The 20884-nt window shown below is 34.3% G+C and overlaps 1 protein-coding gene across 3 annotated transcripts in view; it reads left to right on the top strand.

Annotated features, from left to right (window-relative positions):
• Window positions 1–20884, top strand: part of LOC125675587 (uncharacterized) — a 39389-nt gene that overhangs the window by 7599 nt on the left and 10906 nt on the right. For 2 of the 3 annotated variants that reach the window (XR_008801298.1, XM_056159133.1), the window contains exons 4-11: window positions 5823–6209; window positions 9183–9353; window positions 9547–10098; window positions 13807–13968; window positions 16800–17333; window positions 18082–18249; window positions 18550–19077; window positions 19590–19844. Coding sequence is in view for 2 of the 3 variants with exons in the window: in XM_056159133.1 (XP_056015108.1) it covers window positions 5823–6209; window positions 9183–9353; window positions 9547–10098; window positions 13807–13968; window positions 16800–17333; window positions 18082–18249; window positions 18550–19077; window positions 19590–19844 (2757 nt within the window). In the remaining variant the exon portion in view is untranslated. The remainder of the gene's footprint in view (window positions 1–5822; window positions 6210–9182; window positions 9354–9546; window positions 10099–13806; window positions 13969–16799; window positions 17334–18081; window positions 18250–18549; window positions 19078–19589; window positions 19845–20884) is intronic. The other variant, XM_048913335.2, reaches the window with a different exon arrangement.

Below are 20884 nucleotides of genomic sequence, written 5' to 3'. Positions count from 1 at the left end.
GATTCGATACGCAAGAGCGTATTCTGCGTATGATCTGTTTTTAAATCGAGGCAGGCTACTTACAAATAAGTTGATAAGATAAATTGCTGGATCCAGTAAGTGCTCTACCAAGCCCCTATCTTTGCTCCTCACGAAAATGTTAACAGCTGTGAAGGAGAAACTTCAAACTTACTGTGCGACTACATATGCCAGAAGTGGTGTTAATCAAATGTGGATTCTAAAAAATTCTAAAGAACTTTTAGTAAACTTGAAATCACAGAATTTTTCCCAAATCAATAGCATTAAAACCTATGACTTTTCAACACTATACACGACCATTCCTCACGATAAATTAAAGACTAGACTTTTTGACATCATAGACAGTTGCTTCTTCAACAAAAACGGAAAACGGAAATATTCATATCTAGTGATCAGTCATTCAAAAACTTACTTTGTTAAACACCACTCTGATTCCACGCACAAGTACTCTGAAGTTGAAATAAAAAATATGCTAGAGTTCCTCATTGACAATATCTTCGTGGTCTTTGGTGATCAGGTCTTCCAACAGTCTGTTGGAATTCCCATGGGCACGAATTGTGCTCCTTTGGTTGCTGACCTGTTTTTATATTCATATGAAGCAGAATTTATTCAAAAACGTCTACGTGAGAAGAAAAAATCTCTCTCTGTGACCTTCAATTCGACTTTTAGATATATCGATGACGTTTTGTCTATTAACAATGATAGCTTTCATTCATATGTCGATTTGATATATCCCTGTGAGCTCGAAATAAAGGACACCACAGAGTCGTCCACTTCTACTTCATACTTAGATATTTTATTGAAAGTAGACATTAACGGCAAACTGACAACTCAACTGTATGACAAACGGGATGATTTCAGCTTCTCCATCGTCAACTTCCCACATTTATGTAGCAATATTCCATTATCACCTGCATATGGTGTTTATATATCTCAACTGATTCGATATGCAAGAGCTTGTTCTGCGTATAGTCAGTTTTTAAATCGAAGTAAGCTACTGACAAACAAGTTGAGGGTACAGGGATTTCAACAGTCTCGATTGAAGTCAGCATTTCGCAAATTCCATGGTCGTTATAACGATCTAGTTCGTCAATACAACCTCGCATTGGGTCAAATGCTGTCTGACATGTTTCATACCGATTGTTAAGCCGTTCTTGGCACACTGATTTGACTGTGGATAACTCCGTTTACCTGATCAGGATATGGGGCTCACGGCGGGTGTGACCGGTCAACAGGGGATGCTTACTCCTCCTAGGCACCTGATCCCACCTCTGGTGTGTCCAGGGGTCCGTGTTTCCCCAACTATCTATTTTGTATTGCTTGTAGGAGTTATGAGATTGATCACTATTCGTTATCTTCACCTTGCATTAAACTGGTGCATCCAAATTGGTACCGTATAAGTTTTACATTAAAGGGGGTTGAACCGTCTCCTTTAAAGCTTTATGGAAATTCTATGGTCGTTATAACAATCTGATTTGCCAATACAACGACTCATTGAGTCAGATTTTCTCTGACGTGTTTCGTACCAATTGTTATGCCGTTCTTGGTACACTGATTCTGACTACGGATTACTCCGTTTACCTGATATATAGGGATTACGGCGGGTGTGTCGTGTCGACAGGGGATGCTTACTCCTCCTAGGCACCTGCTACCACCTCTGGCGTATCAAGAGATCTGTGTTTGCCCAACTCTTAATTTTGTATTCCTGATACGAGTTATGAGATTGGTCACTATTCGTTATGCTAACTTTTTCATAAAACAATAAATAGCTTGTATTACAATTTCGATGGTGAAACCATCATCCATACGAAGTACTTAAATGATTCATTGGATAAAATGTTAGTGTACTGAGTCACTTTAAGCTCTCTCTGATAAAGTCAGTTGTCAGTTTGCGAAATCGGCACTAGGTGTCAATTTGCGAGAAAGTAAGATATCAACTACTCATATATAATGACGTAAAGGAAGTTTCATTAATTGGTAGTAGCAGGAGGAGAATTTCCAACTCCATTTTCTTGAATACTTATTCATCAAAGCAATTAGTGATAATAGGAAGAGTGCATATGTAGACGTATTGAGTAACATATTTGGTTATATTGACTTTGTGAAACAACATCATCCGGTAGATTTAATTTCCTTCTGTTCAGAGCGCTTGCTTCACAACCGGGTTCACGGGATCTATTCTTGAATCTGGCGCTGCGTCAAACTCATAACGTTTAGCATATGTAGCGACTACTTCTCGGCCTAGCACCCGGAATAAAAGGTGAAAAATTCGCGGGTTTTCAAACATAATCTTGAAAACTGAGATAAAAAATGGTCACTGGTATGGCTGCAAGACCTATGCATAGGAAAAGAAACCCCGGCACACCACATACATAAGTGAAAATTCTTGGAATAAGACGGAAACACATATGCAAACAAAATTTATCTGGTAAGTCTCATACCTTAACAAAGAACAAGCATATCTCTGAACTGATTTATACACAAGAACTTGTTCTGTGTATGATCGGTTTTGAAATAGAGGCAGGCTACTGCTTTCAACAGTCTCGTCTGAAGTTCGCAAATTCTATGGATCGTTATAACCTTCTAGTTTGCTAATACAACCTGTCATTGGGTCAAATACTGTTTGACGTATTTCATACCGATTACTAGGCCGTTCTTTACACACTGATTATAACTACGAATTACTCGATTTACTTGATCAAGATATTGGGCTCACGGCGGGTGTGACCGGTCGACAGGGGATGCTTACTCCTCTTAGGTACCTGACATGTCCACCATTCCGTGCTCTTAATTTTGTTTTCCTTATAGGAGTTTTGAAATCTTAACACCTTGTTACTGTGTTATAATGGATACTATTATTTATTAATATTTACTGTGTTATATTGAATACTATTATTTATTAACATTTACTGTGTTATAATGAATACTATTATTTATTAACATTTACTTTGTTACAATGAATACTATTATTTATTAACATTTACTGTGTTATATTGAATACTATTATTTATTAACATTTACTGTGTTATAATGAATACTATTATTTATTAACATTTACTTTGTTACAATGAATACTATTATTTATTAACATTTACTGTGTTATATTGAATACTATTATTTATTAACATTTACTGTGTTATAATGAATACTATTATTTATTAACATTTACTTTGTTACAATGAATACTATTATTTATTAACATTTACTGTGTTATATTGAATACTATTATTTATTAACATTTGCTGTGTTATAATGGATACTATTATTTATTAACATTTGCTGTGTTATATTGAATACTATTATTTATTAACATTTACTGTGTTATATTGAATACTATTATTTATTAACATTTGCTGTGTTATATTGAATACTATTATTTATTAACATTTGCTGTGTTACATTGAATACTATTATTTATTAACATTTGCTGTGTTATAATCAAGGTTATATTTTATCAACATCTACTTTGTTATATTGAATCCTATTATTTATCAAGATTTACTACTTTTATGAATATTTACTGTGTTATAATGGCTACTTTTTATGAACATCTACTGTGTTATGATGATGATTTTTTAATGAACATTTACTGTGTTATAATGATGACTTTTTTATTATCACTTACTTTGTTACCATGGATGCTATTATTTATTAACATTTACTGTGTTAAAATGAAGACTATTATTTATTAGCATTTACTTTGTTACAATGAATACTATTATTTATTAACATTTACTTTGATATAAAGGAAAACTATTATCTATTAACATTGACTTTGTTATAATGAATACTATTATTTATTAACATTTACTTTGTTACAATGAATACTATTCTCTATTAATATTTACTGTGTTACAATGAATATTATTATTTATTAACATTTACTGTGTTATAATGAATACTATTATGTATTAACATTTACTTTGTTACAATGAATACTATTATTTATTAACATTTACTTTGTTACAATGAATACTATTATTTATTAACGTTTACTGTGTTATAATGAATACTATTATTTATTAACGTTTACTGTGTCATAATGAATACTATTATTTATTAACATTTACTTTGTTACAATGAATACTATTATTTATTAACATTTACTGTGTTATAATGAATACTATTATTTATTAACATTTACTTTGTTACAATGAATACTATTATTTATTAACATTTACTTTGTTACAATGAATACTATTATTTATTAACATTTACTGTGTTATAATGAATACTATTATTTATTAACATTTACTTTGTTACAATGAATACTATTATTTATTAACATTTACTGTGTTATAATGAATACTATTATTTATTAACGTTTACTGTGTCATAATGAATACTATTATTTATTAACATTTACTTTGTTACAATGAATACTATTATTTATTAACATTTACTGTGTTATAATGAATACTATTATTTATTAACATTTACTTTGTTACAATGAATACTATTATTTATTAACATTTACTTTGTTACAATGAATACTATTATTTATTAACATTTACTTTGTTACAATGAATACTATTATTTATTAACATTTACTTTGTTACAATGAATACTATTTTCTATTAATATTTACTGTGTTATAATGAATACTATTATTTATTAACATTTACTTTGTTACAATGAATAGTATTATTTATTAACATTTACTTTGTTATAATGAATACTATTATTTATTAACGTTTATTTTGTTAAAATGAATACTATACATTTATTGCATGATAGTGAGGGAGATATCAAGATTTATTCACCCAAGAAAAATCATATTTCCCGAGGACAACACACGAGGGGAATATGATTTTTCTTGGGTGAATAAATCTTCATATCTCCCGAACATTCATGCAATAAATTGGTTATTATACCAAAACAAAGCAAGACCATAAAATTGTATTTGAGATTGGAGTTTACTCATCTATACATCGTACATGTATGTAGCTGAGATCGCCCTAACAGTAACATTGCGCCGTCAACGTATAGATAGAAGTTACAAACAGCGAAACACAGTGATATGATAACCAGTTTTTGTATTTTCATTCTCCTTGAATGCTGATTTACTTGCATGTTTTTATATCAACCAAAATCAGTCGATTTTAAAACTGCATATCAGAGACCCATATATTGTGTGCCTTACGAACTTTGAAAGTAGAATGGCTCGGACTTATTGTGACGTCATAATACACTTCGTTTACTATGACGTTAAATTTATGGAAAATGCACGAAGCTGCCCAAGGGGAAATATGATAGGGAGATATGATGTTTGAGAGGGAGATATGAAGTTTTGTCTTGCATAGCACGTGACTGTCTAGACCAATCAGATTAGGTGTTGCATATAATTCTCATACTGAGGTATAATATTATTTATTAACATTTACTTTGATATAATGAATACTATTATTTATTAAAATTTACTGTGTTATAATGAATACCATTATTTATTAACATTTACCGTGTTATAATGGATACTATTATTTATTAACGTTTACTGTGTTACCATGGATACTATTATTTTTAACATTTACTTTGTTACAATGAATACTATTATTTATTAATGATTACTGTTTTACCACGGATACTATTATTTATTAATATTTACTGTGTTACCATGGATACTATTATTTATTAATATTTACTGTGTTACCATGGATACTATTATTTTTAACATTTATTTTGTTACAATAAATGCTATTATTTATCAACATTGACTTTGTTATAATGAATACTATTATTTATTAACATTTTCTTTGTTACCATGGATACTATTATTTTTAATATTTACTTTGTTACACACACAGACCCGTTTCCTGATTTAACAAAGGACCAGCGTGTCGTTCTCTACACCTTGTTATTGTGTGTTGATGATCACCATGATGTTGTTGTGGGTGATGACGTCACTATGGGTGACATTGATGTCAGGAGGACACTGAATGAGTTGGAGGAAAAAGGACTGGTGACACGTGACGGTGACAGTGAACGTTTCCACATTCGGCGAGATACAGAGATAATGAAATCTTACAGAGAAAATTGTCTGCTGAGTGACATAGACAAAGACTTCTACATCCAGGTTGCTTCAAACGGATCCCTGAAAATATATAGAGACGAGTACCTATGGAGAGGAGTGCCTATAACGTTGATGAGGCTGGTTATGGAGGGACGAGGACAGTGCGTAAAGCATTTTATAGGTACATGTTTACTCATTAGTTAGTTATTTATAACGTATAAATTTATTGGTACACGATTAAGTCTTAATGCTACTCATAGTCATAACGATTCTAATGAATAGACGTACATAATTACTATCGTGAATCGTAGTATTTATATTTGCCTTCAAAATGATACGCACAATGAGAACGAATGAAGAAGCAATGCTGCAAATATGAAAAATATACTTACATAAGATATCATCCAGTGAATTTGTATAAGCGTCGTTTGTTGTTCAATATAATTTAATATATAAATATAAAAAAAAATACACATTGCGCATGAAAAGTAAAGATTATTGTAACTGTAAGAGATTGACCTTTGAACTTACCAATTCAGAAAATATACTAAGACAACTTTTACTGCAAATATACAATAAAGTATACACGTTGCAATTAAGTCATACACAAAAATATTGTTGTAAAGCAATACCTAAGTAAATATGATTCTTACGTACCGGAAGATGCATCTGATAGAAGCTGGATAGATCTTCAAAGTAAAAATGTACACTGCTCTGTTTTTACACAGTTTGAACGGTAACTTAGTTAAAGGTGAATCATGACTATTGGGTAATACGTAATAGCAAATGAAATTTTAGCGTTACAAAAATATCAACTGAATCCGATGAGCAGTAGAAGTCCTACTCTATCCGACAAAAACAAAATATTTACTCAAAAACATAATCAAACGAAAAATGAATAAATACATCAAGAAATAAATAAGAATAGATCTGTACTACCACATAACGAAAAGTAATCAATCTCATAGAAGAAATCTCATACAAGAATACAATCTAAAAAGTTGGGCAAACAGAGAACCCTGGGTATACCAGGGGTGGGGGTCAGACGCCTGGGAAGAGTAAGCATCCCCTGTCGAACGGTCACACCCGCCGTGAGCCTTATATCTCGATCAGGCAAACAGAGCAATCTGTAATTAAAATCAGTGTTCCAAGAACGGCCAAACAATTGGTATGAAACAAGTCGGACAGCCTTTGACCCAATGATACATGTAAATAGTATAGGCAAACTATATGATTATGCACGTAACGGCCAAAGATTTTGCAAAATGCTGATTTTAACGAAACTGTTGAAACCCCTGTAACATCAACTTGTTTATCAGCAGCCTGCCTTGATTTGAATAGTGATCATATGCAGAACATTCTCTTGAGTATGCAATCAGTTGAGAGAGACATTAGCAAGTGATAATGGTAAATATGGGAAGTTAACGAAGGAGAAGTTGGAATCATTCCGTTTGTCAAAATGTCGAGTTTAAGGATACAGTGAGAGATTGTTTCATTTAGAACAGGTCAGCTAACAAAGGAGTACAATTCGTACCCATGGGAATTCCAACCGACTGTAAAAGAGCTGATCACCAAATACTACGAAAACATTGTTAATGAGGAACTCCAGTATATATATTTTTTTAAATTTCAACTTCAGAGCACTTACACGTGGAATCAGATTGGTGTTTAAGGGAGTTATTTTAAGTGACTGATCTCTGGATAGGAATATTTCCCGTTTCCCATTTTTTTTTAAGAAGGAACTGCTTATGGTGTCAAAAGGCTAGGCCTTTCTATTCAATGATATAAAATAAATATTTGTGATTTACCAAACACACAATAACTCTACACAACTCCGTTTTAGCTTACCTGAGCTGAAAGCTCAAGTGAGATTTTCTGATCGCCTGTTCTCCGTCGTCTGTCTGTCCGTCCGTCTGTCTGTCTTTTTACATTTTCGACTTCTTCTCTAGAATCCCAGGGCCAATTTCAACGGAACTTGATAAAAAGGATCTTTGAGTGAAGGGCTTTTACATTTGTTCAAATGAAAAGCCATGACACCTTTAAAGGGGAGATGATCACAAAAATGCAAAAAGGGTGGGGACATTTGAAAATCTTCTTCTCAAGAACCACTGGGTCAAATTAGCTGAATTCTACATGAAAACTCCCTGGTATAGTGCAGATTCATTTTATTAAAACCTGACCCCTGGGTGTGGGTCAGGACCACAATAGGGGATCAAAGTTTTACATACAAATATAAATGTAAAATCTTTAAAAGTCTTCTTGGGAGCCACTGGGTCAGGAAAGTACAAATTTACATGATAGCTTCCTGGTATACAACTCTGTAGGGTAAATCTTTTTAAAAAATTCTTCCACATAACCACTGGATCAGATACATGTAAGTTTATATTTACATGAAAGCTTCCTGACATAGTGCTTATTCAAGTTTCTTAAAATCATGGCCCCCAGGGGTAGGGTTGGCGCACAATAGGGGATCAAAGTTTTCATACGAATATTTAGGAGAAATCATTAGAAATCTTCTGAAGAATCAACTGGCCAGAAAAGTTTACATTTAGATAAAAGTTCTCTGACATAGTTCAGATCCAAGTTTGTTATAATCATATCCCCTGGGGCAGGGTTGGGGCAACAATGGGGTATCAAAGTATTACATGCAAATATATAGGGGAAATCTTTAAATATGGGCCAAGGTGACTCAGGTGAATGATGTGGCCCATGGACCTCTTATTTTGTTATAGTATATACCATTTGAAAACTATTTTATTCGATATTGCAGTGAGAATTGTACGATACGTCTATGTTAGCATATAAATATAACGAATAAATGAACTTTGAAAAATAGTTTTGTCTACGCAAGACTGAGCTCAGTGTTGTTGAAATCAAGGTAATTACCTGGGAATTATGGAGGGAAGTCTGTCAAAATAACCCTAGGAAGTTATGAATATACCATCCAGTTGCTATAAAGGTCGGACCTTTAATTTCCGGATTTCGCTCGACTTTCGGTCGTTTTGATGATGTTTTTGGAACTTTCAAGTAATTTAAATTCACTTGTGTTTCAGAATGTGCTCTATATATGATAAAATGATCGTATAAAGATGGAACTTTTCATCAACATTATGTCTAGTAACTTACTATATGTTGTTGTCTTTATGTTACATAGGTGGTCACAAAATGTTCCATCAGACCTTTGTAGGTGAGGGTTTCCGGGATTTTGTACAAGAATGGTGTAGGGTGAAGAACCTAGACCCTATAGCGTGGGCAGATGGAATTTCATACGGGGAAGCTTTACGATTTGTATCAGCATACACAATCCAAGAAGATCTTATGACAGGTCAGTGGTAAATGATCGGATTTTTCAGTATCACAACGTCAACTTTAATAGTCAATTAGTGAATTTATGGACAATTAAATCAAAATGACACTGGTTAATTCTTATATCTTACTTATACTCTATATATGTATATATATCAAAATCTGTTTGCGGTCTCACTTTTATATTCATATATACTGTGTACGTATATTAGGATTTGCAGAATTGGTATCCGACAACAAAAAATGGAGCATACTAGTTTCCATTTTGATGTCCAAGAACTATATCATTAGTGTAAATGCCTTATGGGAGGAGAGACTGGGGGAAATTCAAGGAACATTTTCTTCGTTGAGGGATTCCAACCATGATATGAGCACAACCGAAGCCAATGACTTGATTAAAGATCTAGTGCACGGCGACAAACTATTGATAATGAATGGAGATGGTAGTAGCGGGACTGTGGGGTTTGCATCGGATGATGTCCGCCATCAGGTGATGGGTTACTTTGTTCTAGATTGTCTGAATACTGACGAGGACTATGAAAACTACATCAATCTGTCGTCTGTAGATTCATTGATGGAGTATGTCCGTATATCGGAGTACGAATATGAAGATGAGCGATGCCTGCACGTACCATGGGGTATGGAGGAGTTGTTTATTAGGAGACTGGGCATTGACGCCATACAACTGATCATGGTGGAATATACACGTGACTTGGATGCTGATGAAACAATCGAAAGAATAAGAGTAACAGTGTCTAGAATTTGTAAGTTTACCTTCATTTTTGCTTCAATTAGATTCTAAATGTTTATCATTATTATGTATCCCCTCTTTCAGGGGGAGACATATTGTATTTGTACTTTCCGTCCGTCCGTTTGTCTATCCGTCCATCTGTCACAAAATCCTGGGAACGCTTCTCCTCCTATATGGCTTATCGAATAGACTTGAAACCTTGTACAATGCTTCATTTCCATTTGTAAATGTGCATAATGTCGGGACTAGAGGACCCAATTATTTTTCTAAAAGTTATAGGGGGATCTAAGAGGGATGGAGGGTGTATAAATACCTTGTGAACGCTTCTCCTGCTATATGGTTTATCCGATATACTTGAAATTTTGTACAATACTTTAATGCCACTTGCAAATGTGCATATTGTAGGGACAGGAGGATCCAATTGTTTTCCTTATAGTTATAGTGGATCTGAAGGTTGGAGGGTGTAAAGTAGTGTGTGAACATTTCTCCTGTGTGGCTTATGGAAGTTCATAATGTCTTTGTTCCTGCTCATGCTTTCACCTCCATAACACGCAGTACAGGGGAGTTTTCATTTGGAGCACTTCCAATTTGGGGAGCTGGGGAGACATTTGTTTTTCATAAATCAATCTCTAGTTAATAATCCATTGGACGCCACATCTTATTATGCTGTTAATTTTATCTATTTAATTGACATACATATTGCTGATGCAAAAAAAAAAAATCATTTTCATATTCGTTCTGATTTATGGACTAGCATTACTTAAATATTTTTTAAAACGAAATTATATTGAAAATTTTAAATTCCCATATGGACCTTCCATATGTCAGGGTACGTCTAAAACTCAAAAGCCTATCAAATACGGTTTAAGATAAAGGGAAAGTGAAACAGCATGACCTCTTAGAATATAATCAAGTAGAAAATAGAAGCAATAGATACATATGAACAAGGATATTCTTTTTGGATACCGAATACTAAACTATATTATACGATACCCAGGACATGGTAAAGTAATTAAAGTACCGATCAAAGTTGAAGTTTACAATCAGTGAATAATGTCATAACTCCAATAAGCAATACAAAATAGGGATTTGGGAAATCACAGAACCCTGGGTATACCAAAGGGTGGGATTGGGTGCCTAGGAAGAGTAAACATCCCCTGTCGATTCATAAAGAGATGAATGACATTTGAGGTCCAGGTATGAAACCCAACAAGGAAAATATTCACTGCATGATTATATTTGAATTACCTTTAGACTGGTAATCAATGACAGTCTCCCCTAGGACGGATCTGTCTTTACCCACAAAGTTCAATACACATCCCTGGTGTATTATTTGGAAAATGATATTTTTCTTCATTAAATGTCTGGAATGGTAAAAATAATTGGTGATGAGCATATGATTTTTTTTTTTACGCCCGTCGAAGTGATCTTTCCTTGTTCATGTTGACTGTAGCATGAGTGATCTTTCCTTGTTCATGTTGACTGATCGAGCAATCAATTTTGATAATGGATTATATTCATTTATTGTGTTTAATTTGAGAAAGACAGAGATGACAAACTAACAACTCAACTCTAAGACATCTTAATCTCTGGTCGGCAGGTCGTGAGTTCGAGCCCAACTCCGGCCATTCCATTATCAAACCTACGCCATAAAATATAGATAGGGATTGCTTCCTCACCAAACGGATATCATTTGACGCAAATAACTTTTTATATTTGCAAATATGATCATTGTAGTGACCAAAAAAATTACAAAATGTTGACTTTAAATGAGAGTGGTAAAACCCATGTAATATATCAAATGGAATAGGTATTTAGTACAAATCTAAGAATGTTTACATTAACTGAATCTTTTCTCTTATATTTCTATTAAAATTGACATTGCTTTCATCTGCGATAATGAATGTATGTTTGATGCAAACTAGTTCGCTCCGACCTTTTTAGCACCACCTGTCTGCGTAATCATTACCAAATATGGAGCGTCAACAAGGTCAAAATGTGTATTGACTGTTCCGTTTAAAGACCCAACTTTATGTTAACACCCCCAAATTGTTAGCCGTCTGTCAATCAAACATTTATATATCAGGTGGAGTGACATCTGCAGCTAGAGCTACCCCTAGATATGTGTTTTGATAACAACAACAGCCAGTACCTACAGACATTCTTTAGATCTTGAGGAAGCCCTGTATTCTAGAGTTTTGATAGCATTAACCTGTCCACAACTACTATTTTTTTTTTTGTAATTCAATTGTTTTTAAAAAGACTCCTGAACAACGCAATTTTAATATAATTGTAATTTCCCCCTCTATATACATGTATTATAAATTAAACAATCAGAAATCAAACAATAATTTGCCCATTAATTTCTAAAACTTGTAACTTATTTAAATAATGTATACTATCAATTTATGATACCTCTATATTTATAAAAGAAATTATTCATTGAGCCAATGACTGAGAGTAAAGGAGAGAAAGAGTGGGTGGTGTAGACTCTATGTCATCTAGCCATAGGGATACAACCATTATACAAACACTATGACTACAGGAAGACTGCATATGACCCTGAAACCCTTCCTGTGTACATAAAAAGTATACACAACACCCTGATCTCTTGGCCAGATAAATTCCAGGTAAATAACAATGACCATAGATGAGCTCCGCCCATATCCAGTGATCCGTGAAGAAACCGTACGGTATTATTTTTGGTTCTTTAACGTAACGAATAGGTCAACCATATTACATTTTAGCACTTAAATCTAGTTTTATTTTAGAATAATGCACAAAAATATAAACAATAAAATGTATTTCTTTGTTGCTTCATCGGGCGATGAAGGTAGAATCATTGCAGAAAAAACTTACATAACCCGCTTACGTGGGTTATGCATTTCTTCTAAAATGCTAGCTACCTTCATCACCTGATGAAACAACAAAGAAAGCATTTTATTGTGTAAATAAAACTACAATAATGCTGAATCCTTCCGCGTTATTTATGTTTCGATGAAAGGTTGATAAGACTGATTTTATAGAAGAAATGACAAGTAGGGTGTGTCCTTCAATAACATAGGAAATCATCAAAGGGCAAGTCTTTTAAGCAAATCCCACATTAAAATGATTCTAGTTAACGGAAGACCACACTGAAAACAGATTTCATCCGGGACAAGGTCATACCACCAGAGTACATGTTCACCTATTTAGCAAGGCTAACATTTAAAGTAAATGACTGGGAAAATCTCACTTTAAGACAACTATCGTGAATAAAGGACTACACTAAAAATAGGCTTCATCTGGGACAAGATTAGACCATTAGAAGTAGGACTCGGGAGTACATATATTCACCTATTTTGTGTGCAACTCACTGAAGCTAGGGTTTTGTTGGGAATTCTAATCAATACATGTCTTGTCTCTATGCAAAGGTTAAACTTGTAATAAAAATCAATTCAATTGTCTATCACTTGTGAGCTGTTTTCAGTGCTTTAAATCCAAGAAGGTGAAAGTGATAGAAAAGAAGAGGACTGAATAGTGTGACTTGGTTCATGCTTCTTATGTATATTTCCTTTTGAAGAAACTCCGTGTTTGTTGTTATGTTAAGCGGTTTGTTTACAGGTACTCTTGATCTCTTGTACTGTATCATATTTGAACTATTCCGACCAGTAATGCCAGTGACCGTGCATATTTTTTTTCTATTTGAGATATAACACATTTTTCCTGCATTTCGTTACAGTGGGTGTCCCACCTTCTGTATTCAACATACACCATGATACAAAGAGGCAATTGTGCAATTTTGTAAAGACAGTAATACAGGACAAAGATGTCTCAAATACATTGATTTATAACAGTCTTATTGGATCGTTCATGATCGATGAAGATTCACAGGTATCAAAAGGTAATTTCAATTTCAAAAAAATTAACATTCCATTATATCTCCTGGATGAACATATGCAAAGTGAAGATAACGAACAGTGATCAATCACATATGAAGTTTTTAGCTCACCTGAGCTGAAAGCTCAAGTGAGCTTTTCTGATCGCCTGTTGTCCTTCGTCTGTCTGTCTGTCCGTTTGTAAACTTTTTACAATTTCGACTTCTTCTCCAGAACCACTTGATCAATTTCAACGAAACTTAGCCAAAAGCACCCTTTGGTGAAGGGCTTTCAAGTTTGTTAATATGAACGGCCATATCCCTTTCTGATCAAGGTGTATCCGTTGTCTGTCAGAATACACTTTTCATATTTTCGACTTCTTCTCAAGAACCGCTGGGTCAATTTCAACCAAACATGCCACAATGCACCCTTGGGTGATGGGCTTTCAAGTTTGGTCAAGTGAAGGGCCATGTCTCTTTCAAAGGGGAGATAATAACAAAAATGCAAAAATAGGGTGGAATCATTTAAAAATATTCATCTCAAGAACCAATGGACCAGAAAAGCTGAGATTTACATGAAAGCTTTCTGACATAGTTCAGATTCAGGTTTGTTCAAATCATGGCTTCGGGGGGGGGGGGTGTATTGTTGGATGGAGCCACAATAGGGGATCAAAGTTTTACATACAATACTATACGACTTTTAAAAAAAAATCTTCTCAAGAACCACTGAGCCAGAAAAGCTGATATTTACATGAAAGCTTCCTAACATACAGGTAGTACAGATTTAAATTGTTCAAATTATGGTCCCGGGGGTCGGGTGGGGCCACAGTTGGGGATCAAAGTTTTGCATACAAATATATAGGGGAAATCTTTAAAAATATTCTGCTCAAGAACCAATGAGCCAGAAGAGCTGAGATTTACATGAAAGCTTTCTGACACAGTGCTGATTCAAGTTTGTTCAAATCTTGTCACCCGGGGTTAGGTTGGGACCACAATAGGGGATCAAAATTTTACATAGAAATATATAGGAAAAATCTTCTTCTCAAGAACCAATGATCTGGAAGAGCTGAGATTTTTATGAAAGCTTCTTGACATACTTGTAGTGCAGATTTAAGTTTGTTCAAAGTATGGACCACAGGGGTAGGTTGGGGTCACAATAGGGGATGAAAGTTTTACATACAAATATATAGGAAAAATCTTCAAAAATCGTCTTCTCAAGAACCATTGGACAAAAGACGTTGACATTTACATGAATGCTTTCCGACAGAGTAAAGATTCAGGTTTGTAGAAATCATGCCCCAGGGGTAGGTTTGGGCCACAATAGGGACTAAGGTTTTACATGCAAATACATGTGGAAAGTCTTCAGATATGGACCAAGGTGACTCAGGTGAGCGATGTGGCCCATGAGCCTCTTGTTTATGTAATCAAAAGCAGTTCGTTGCAATGAAATGTTTGTGTTGTTTCTACATTTCATTGTATAAGACATTCGTTGATCATCGGGATTCCTGGATGAATATGAAAGGTGAAGATAACGAATAGTGATCAATCTTATAACTCAATCTCATAGCTCCTATAAGCATTACAAAATAGAGAGTTGGGCAACTACGGACCCCTAGCCACACCAGACGTGGGACCGGGTGCCCAGGGGGAGTAAGCATCCCCGTCGACCCGGCGGCCACACCCGCCGTAAGCCCCATATATCGACCAGGTAAACGAAAGTGTCGGTAGTCAAAATCAGTATATGTTTCTCTATAATTAAGAGCAGCATAAAGCAAAAAACGTTTATCCCTATATTTCAATATCTAACTCATTGTAGGTTCAGTGAACTTACCATAATATCTTATTAAAGTTGCATCAAAATGTATTCGGTACATCTTGGTTTGTAGTCAAATTCAATTAAGTTTGGTAATTGATAAATTTTAGTCATTATTTGTGAAAAGCGTTTTTATGAAGCAAGATGCTTATATAATGATAGTTTTGCTCAAGCTTGTTTATTGCTAGGAACTGCTGCTCATGTGAGCGATGTGGCCCATGAGCCTCTTGTCTTAAAATTCTGCACCATCAATTACTTATAAGCTAAGTTAAATGTTTGTGACAAGAGTTTATAAAGCCTTTTATAAAAACCTTCTGGATTGACACAGGTGTTAGTGAGTAGGACATCTATGGGTAGAGAAAGGAATGAACACACAGGGTTTATGCCCCTTTCGTTGCAAAGCGTCTTTAATGCATATTTACACATAATACAGTGTATATGTATACTTGCGACTTCTTCTTGTCTTGAAAATTTTACAGAATAGAAGTATCTATCCAGTTAACAATAGCGTTAGATGTAATAAGGACTAATCAGAGTCATTATACATGTTTTTAAAAAATATTAGAAAACATCCAGCTGAAATTTTCTACTAAGGAATCAATATATATTCAATAGAATATTTAAGTATGAAGCGGGTGTTGAAGACTTTAGTGTGTTTTATTTCGAGTTCACTGGGATATATCGATGAAAAGGATTATTGTTGATAGATAAAACGTCTCGGTGTATCTACGTAATTGTCGAGTTGAAGACCACAGACATTATTTCTTCTCATGTAGAAGCGTTTGAGTAAATTCTGCCTCGTAAGAATAGATAAATAGGTCAACTAAAATGTTGAAGTTGGTAGTTGAATATTTTACATGAGCACATATTTGTCATGGTTAGCGTAAATAAAATCATCAATATAAATGAGATTTATTAATTAATATTTTACTTGTATGACAGATATTCTATATTGCAAAGATCAAAAGGGCACAGTAAGCACACCAAGTAATTTCATCCCTTGAGTACAATTTTAAATTTAAATACCATCACATTAATACTACAGATCCACTAGACGTCAACAACATTTCTATGACGAAATTGGGTATCCTCGTGGCTCTCTTGATGTCAGCTGGCTACAAACTGAACTTAAGCAAACAATGGAAAAGTGACGTGAAAGAAACAAGAGAAGCATTTCCAATGTTACAAGACAAGGATGCTAAGGAAGATGATCTTCTTGTTGACGAGTTAATAGAGAAGGACAAAGTACTGGAAGTAGACGAGACAAACAACGTGGTATTTGTATCTGATGATGTCCGTCATACTGTAATGAGCTTCTTTGTCAGGAGTTGTCTCAAAACTGAATGGGACTATGTAAGATACCTCAATCTGTCGTCTGTGGACTCCTTATTGGAGTATGTCCGTACCTGGTGGTATAATGCAGATGAAGAGCGTTGTTTGCACTTACCGGAGAGTATGGAGGAGTTGTTTATCAGGAGACTGGGGGTAGACGCAATACGACACGTCATGGTGGATGAGAAAAATGACAGTGAGGATAAAGACAGGTCCACGGAAATGAGAGAAACAGTTTCTGAAACATGTAAGTTTATTGTGATTCAAAAGTATTTTCATAGAATATTATACTATCTAAAATAATAACTCGATATCTATAAATAGTATCTTTAATATCCATTATATATACATATTCTCTCTCTCTCTCTCTCTCTCTCTCTCTCTCTCTCTCTCTCTCTCTCTCTCTCTCCATATATATATATATATATATATATATATATATATATATATTAGAAGTTGATTCGACACAGTTGTAAATAAATATTGAAAATCAGAATGACACATTCCATGCGCTAGCAGTAAATGATTGTTTTTTATGGAATGTGTCATTCTGATTTTCAATATATATATATATATATATATATATATATATATATATATATATATGAATAAAATAAGTCCTTTGATATTCTAATAAGTCTGTGGTATAGGCTAAATATAGAAAAAAAATCAGTTGAAGATTTCACATTGTGAAATATTCATCTGAATTATATATATATATATATATATATAGATAGATAGATAGATAGATAGATAGATAGATAGATAGATGAACAGGAAATTAGTGAAATCATGTGTGATCCCCTGTATGTGCTTGTTATGAATATATTTAAATGAGCCTTGTTCATTTCTTTAACAGTCTTCATTGGTACCCACTTTTCAACAGTTGTACTACATTGTATGTTCAAACCATTTCTACCAATATTGTTAGTAATACTGATATATATTTCTTTTTTTATGAATAAATTTCACAGTTTCCCTGCTTTTCTTTACAGTGGACGCGGATATCCCACATAGCGTATTTGATGAAGATCACGATACAAGAGTACGTCTGTGCGGTTTTCTTAAGACAGCTGTGGCGGAACAAGATATATCAAATACATGTATTCTAAACAGTCTTATTGGATCGTTTATGATCGAACATAAATCACCCATAGCGAAAGGTAAATTATATTTCAGAAAATTAACATTGCATGTTTCATTGATATGCAAGTTTTACGTAACAGGTTAACAAGTGCACAAACATTGATTAATAATGGAATATATATATGCTTTCCATGAACACCATTTCGGCATACTTAACATCAATAAATGCATAGATATGGACAAAAATCAGTTTGTACTCTACATGTATGGCTATGATTCCAAGTTTCAAAAGATTAAGGGCAGAAAAGATTGCATCTTCATGTTCCGTAAATGTAATGATCACATGTAATTTATTTATCTTCACACTGATATTGCAGATCCGCTACTTTTTAACGTTTCCCCGAAAAAATGGAGCATTCCCGTCGCTATCGTGATGTCCCCTGGATACAAACTGAGCTTAAACATACAATGGAAGAGTCACTTGGAAGAAATAAGAAAGGCATTTCCAATGTTGCAGGGCGATTCTGTGGACGATCATTATCGTATTGGGACTTTGATAAAGGACAAAGTACTGCAATCGGACGTGATAAACAACGTGATGTTCGTATCCGATGACGTCCGCCATCTTGTAATGAGCTTTTTTGTTCGCAACTGTCTGAAAACTGACGATGATTATAAAAACTACCTCAATCTGTCGTCTGTGGACTCGCTGTTGGAGTATGTCCGTACCTGGTGGTATTATCCAAAGAAAAAAGAGCGATGTATGTACTTACCGGAGAGGATGCAGGAGTTGTTTATCAGGAGACTGGGAATAGACGTCATAAAACACGTCATGTTGCAGGAGAAAATTGACAGTGACTGTGCTTATAGATATCTTAAGATCAGAAAAACAGTGTCCAAAATGTGTAAGTGATTCAAAAGTCTTTCCTTAAGAAAAAGTAGCATACTATATATATAACATTTAATCTTGTGAAAAAGATATATTTACCTTGTTATCTGCCCCCTGAGAAAGTAATGTGAGAAGTTAAATAGGTTGAATTGACAAACTATATGAAGTAGTTTCCTCATCCTACGAATGAGTTACAGTTTTTTCACTTTCACATTGATGTATATTTCAAAGGTACATATTTAGCATTCACATCCAATATTCGTTGAGCAGGATGACAGTCATTTCGTAGTTTGACCGCTTTGTTAGCAGGTCACTTTATAGCTTAGTTTTGGGTGTCATTTCTGTTAGAAGGATGCCTACTAAATTGTTATACTTTGGGTGAACAATACGTGGTCAAGGTTATGGTATAACGTTACTTTGAAGAAGTGATACATGTGATAGTGTTCCCATTGTACAATCTTAATGTAGTTTACTTTTTGCACTTCACTGATTTTGTACAGCTGTGATGTTTCTATATGTTTTCATCAGTAAAAATACCTCAGGGAATCCTTGCCTGGGACTATGCTCAGAGATGCAGATACGCAGATTGTTTTAAGAAAGGAACTCGAACAATACACAGAGCTCGCGCAATGATAGTTGGATGCGCAGGGGCTGGGAAATCTACTCTGCTTAAACGTCTACAGAAACGAAGTCTGGATGAACTGCAAAAGGTTCAGTCTACAGTAGGATTAGAAGTACACGAATACATCTTTGAGATTACTCCTGAATCTAATTGTTTAAAAGGTAAAATCAATAGATAAGATGCCGTATACCTAACAACATTGCACTGGTTGTTGCATCATTGAATTAGTTATTAATGAATCGTGACACGTTATGCACAAGTGCAGTCTTCAGGTGAAATATTTCATATACGAGTATGTCTTATGTTACTGTAACAGTATTCTGAACTATCAAGTTGCATTTGTTGGACGATGATCTTGTAATTTTACCTGACGTACTAGGCTTCTTTGTCGGAGTATATAGGAAGTCTGTGTTTTCTGGCGGGGTATCCGCACGGTCTACGGGGGGTTCCTGATTCAAATCCAGGACAAACATTCTAGATATACACGACATATAAATGTGTGTCAAAATACGCCGGTTTCGAGATACGTCCGAGTTATTTCCCTTTGGAGAACTCTCGTACTTAGTAAGGTGCAAAACAACTTGTTTACACGCGGGAGTGGGACAGATATTCATCACTACATAAGTGAATCTGCACAGTAAGTTTATCATACGCAGTTTTATCACCCAATTTCGACTGATACACAAACTAAGTAAATGATAAGTATTCAAGAAGTAATTAAATACTTAGAATTCTTATTATATCACGTTATTGTGTTGCTCTTAGCTATCATATTCAGGACATTGCTTGGAAATACAACATTGTATTTATGTTTCCACTTTAGTAAAACATTTCTTTTGACAGTATTTTACGTTTCCTACAACAAGTATTTAATAAGAAGTCGGTTTTTATACCTTTTATCGTCTTTCACACTGACTGTGGTACCACTCTGTCCACCTAAGCATTCAAAGTTCCACTAAATGCACCTCCTACACAGGAGAGCTCTAATCTCGAAACTGGCGTATTGATGAAATATTCGTTGTACTTAATACCCAATACGAATAATTTCTCATCAATGTCAGAGATCAGGTGTAACTCTGAAATGAAGCATGGTTTCTAACGTAAGATAAACGACACTGATATGGTTTGACTTATGATTAGCCCTACTTCGAATTAGACTTGAGCTGTGTAAATTGTTTGTGGCCCTATTATTAATTGAAGA

Source organism: Ostrea edulis, chromosome 3 (genome assembly GCF_947568905.1).
Source record: "Ostrea edulis chromosome 3, xbOstEdul1.1, whole genome shotgun sequence".
In the NCBI taxonomy this organism is placed as follows: Eukaryota; Metazoa; Mollusca; class Bivalvia; order Ostreida; family Ostreidae; genus Ostrea; species Ostrea edulis.
This window is presented reverse-complemented; position numbering and strand designations above follow the sequence as displayed.